Source organism: Kryptolebias marmoratus, linkage group LG11 (assembly GCF_001649575.2).
Source record: "Kryptolebias marmoratus isolate JLee-2015 linkage group LG11, ASM164957v2, whole genome shotgun sequence".
Lineage (NCBI taxonomy): Eukaryota > Metazoa > Chordata > Actinopteri > Cyprinodontiformes > Rivulidae > Kryptolebias > Kryptolebias marmoratus.
This window is the reverse complement of record NC_051440.1, coordinates 26,080,567-26,081,970: the sequence shown is the minus strand read 5'-3', so window position 1 is coordinate 26,081,970 and position 1,404 is coordinate 26,080,567. Positions and strand designations below refer to the sequence as shown.

Sequence of the window (1,404 nt, the reverse complement as noted above, 5' to 3'; positions counted from 1 at the left end):
GGGAGCTTTCTGTGTAAATATATAAACATCAGACGTTCTCTTTAGTCTTTAGGGCGAGGCTTTAAATTTGACATTAAAACGAGTTTCGCAGGAACTCGTCCTCGCCAGACGTCTGCGTTTGAGGCGGCCCGAAGCCGGCGGCGTTCGGCTCGGTTTGCCAGCGTTCAAACCTCCGCTGCAGAGTGTGTTGTAGACAAAAAGCAAAGCAGGGTTAGAGGAAAGTAGGTCATGGGACAGCAGAGAATTTAGATGTGTACTTGGATCTGTGTAAATGTGTATCTGTGAGCATGTAGTCAAGTATTAACCTAAGCCCAAAAGAGTGTTTCTGTGTTCGTATCCTGTGTGTGCATTCAGGCATTTCTGTCAACTTGATCACATATTGTCCTTCGTCTCCCCGCGTATTCTGTCCTTATGTGTGGTTGCTGCTGTGTGTGTGTGTGTAGGTATATGCTGCAGTGTGTGTGTGTGTGTGTGTGTGTGTGAGGGGAGGTATTAGATTAATCTGCTGACAGGGATATTGCCTCTAAAGCTGGGCTCACTGCTCCAACATGCTAATGAAATGGGCAAGCCTCCACAGCAGGATCAGACGCAGAGGTCAGCGGTGGGAACAGTGGGCTGAACAGGACCAAACGGGACCAAACAGGACCGAACGGGACCAAACGGGACCACAGGATCAAACAGGACCAAACGGGACCACAGGATCAAACAGGACCAAACGGGACCAAACAGGCCTCCCAAGTACACACATTCTGTACCTCACATCATACCTTTTACCCGAGCACTTCCATAATTTGCCATTTTTCATGTTTCAAATATTAGCCGTGGATTGTCTGATCCATATGATAACAAACCAGAGGTGGACGGATCGACTGATTTCATCGGTCCACTTCGATTTTAAAAATCTGCATCTGGCCATGCCTGTGGCTTTCGGGTCAAACTGACCCAAAGTAACAAGGAAGGTTAACCGATTACAAAGTAGGGAAGAAAAAGATGCAGCAGCAGCTGCTACAGCCAGCTCACTATAGCCAACAATTTACTTTTTAAGCAAAAATGGTCTTTCTCTGTGTATTTTTAAGTGTCTAAGGACTTTTAAGTGTTGGTAAACATTTTTTTCTTTATTTATGTTAAGCAGTATTTTTGTTAGAAAACAGGAACTGTTTAGAGGGGCAAATATTTCTCATTAAAAAAAACATTCTTTTAGGAATAAAATGTGCTAATAATATCATAATACAGAGGAATAAACACAGTTAAGGACTTGTTGGTAAATTATTTTTGTCCTGTGTTTTAGAGGGGGAACCGATTATTTCAGACGGCTGAAATATTTGGTTCCCCCTGGTAACTTTTGCAAAAAAAGAACAAATGTCTCCAAATTCACAGGACTTCTTGTCCATGATGAGAGGAATA

General features: G+C 43.2%; 1 protein-coding gene across 1 annotated transcript in view; it reads left to right on the top strand.

Annotated features, from left to right (window-relative positions):
• ces3 (carboxylesterase 3) overlaps window positions 1-372 on the top strand; it is a 7,943-nt gene extending 7,571 nt beyond the window's left edge. Inside the window, exon 11 of the mRNA XM_037978286.1 lies at window positions 355-372. Coding sequence (XP_037834214.1) covers window positions 355-372 — 18 coding nt within the window. The remainder of the gene's footprint in view (window positions 1-354) is intronic.
• Window positions 373-1,404: the final 1,032 nt, after the last annotated feature.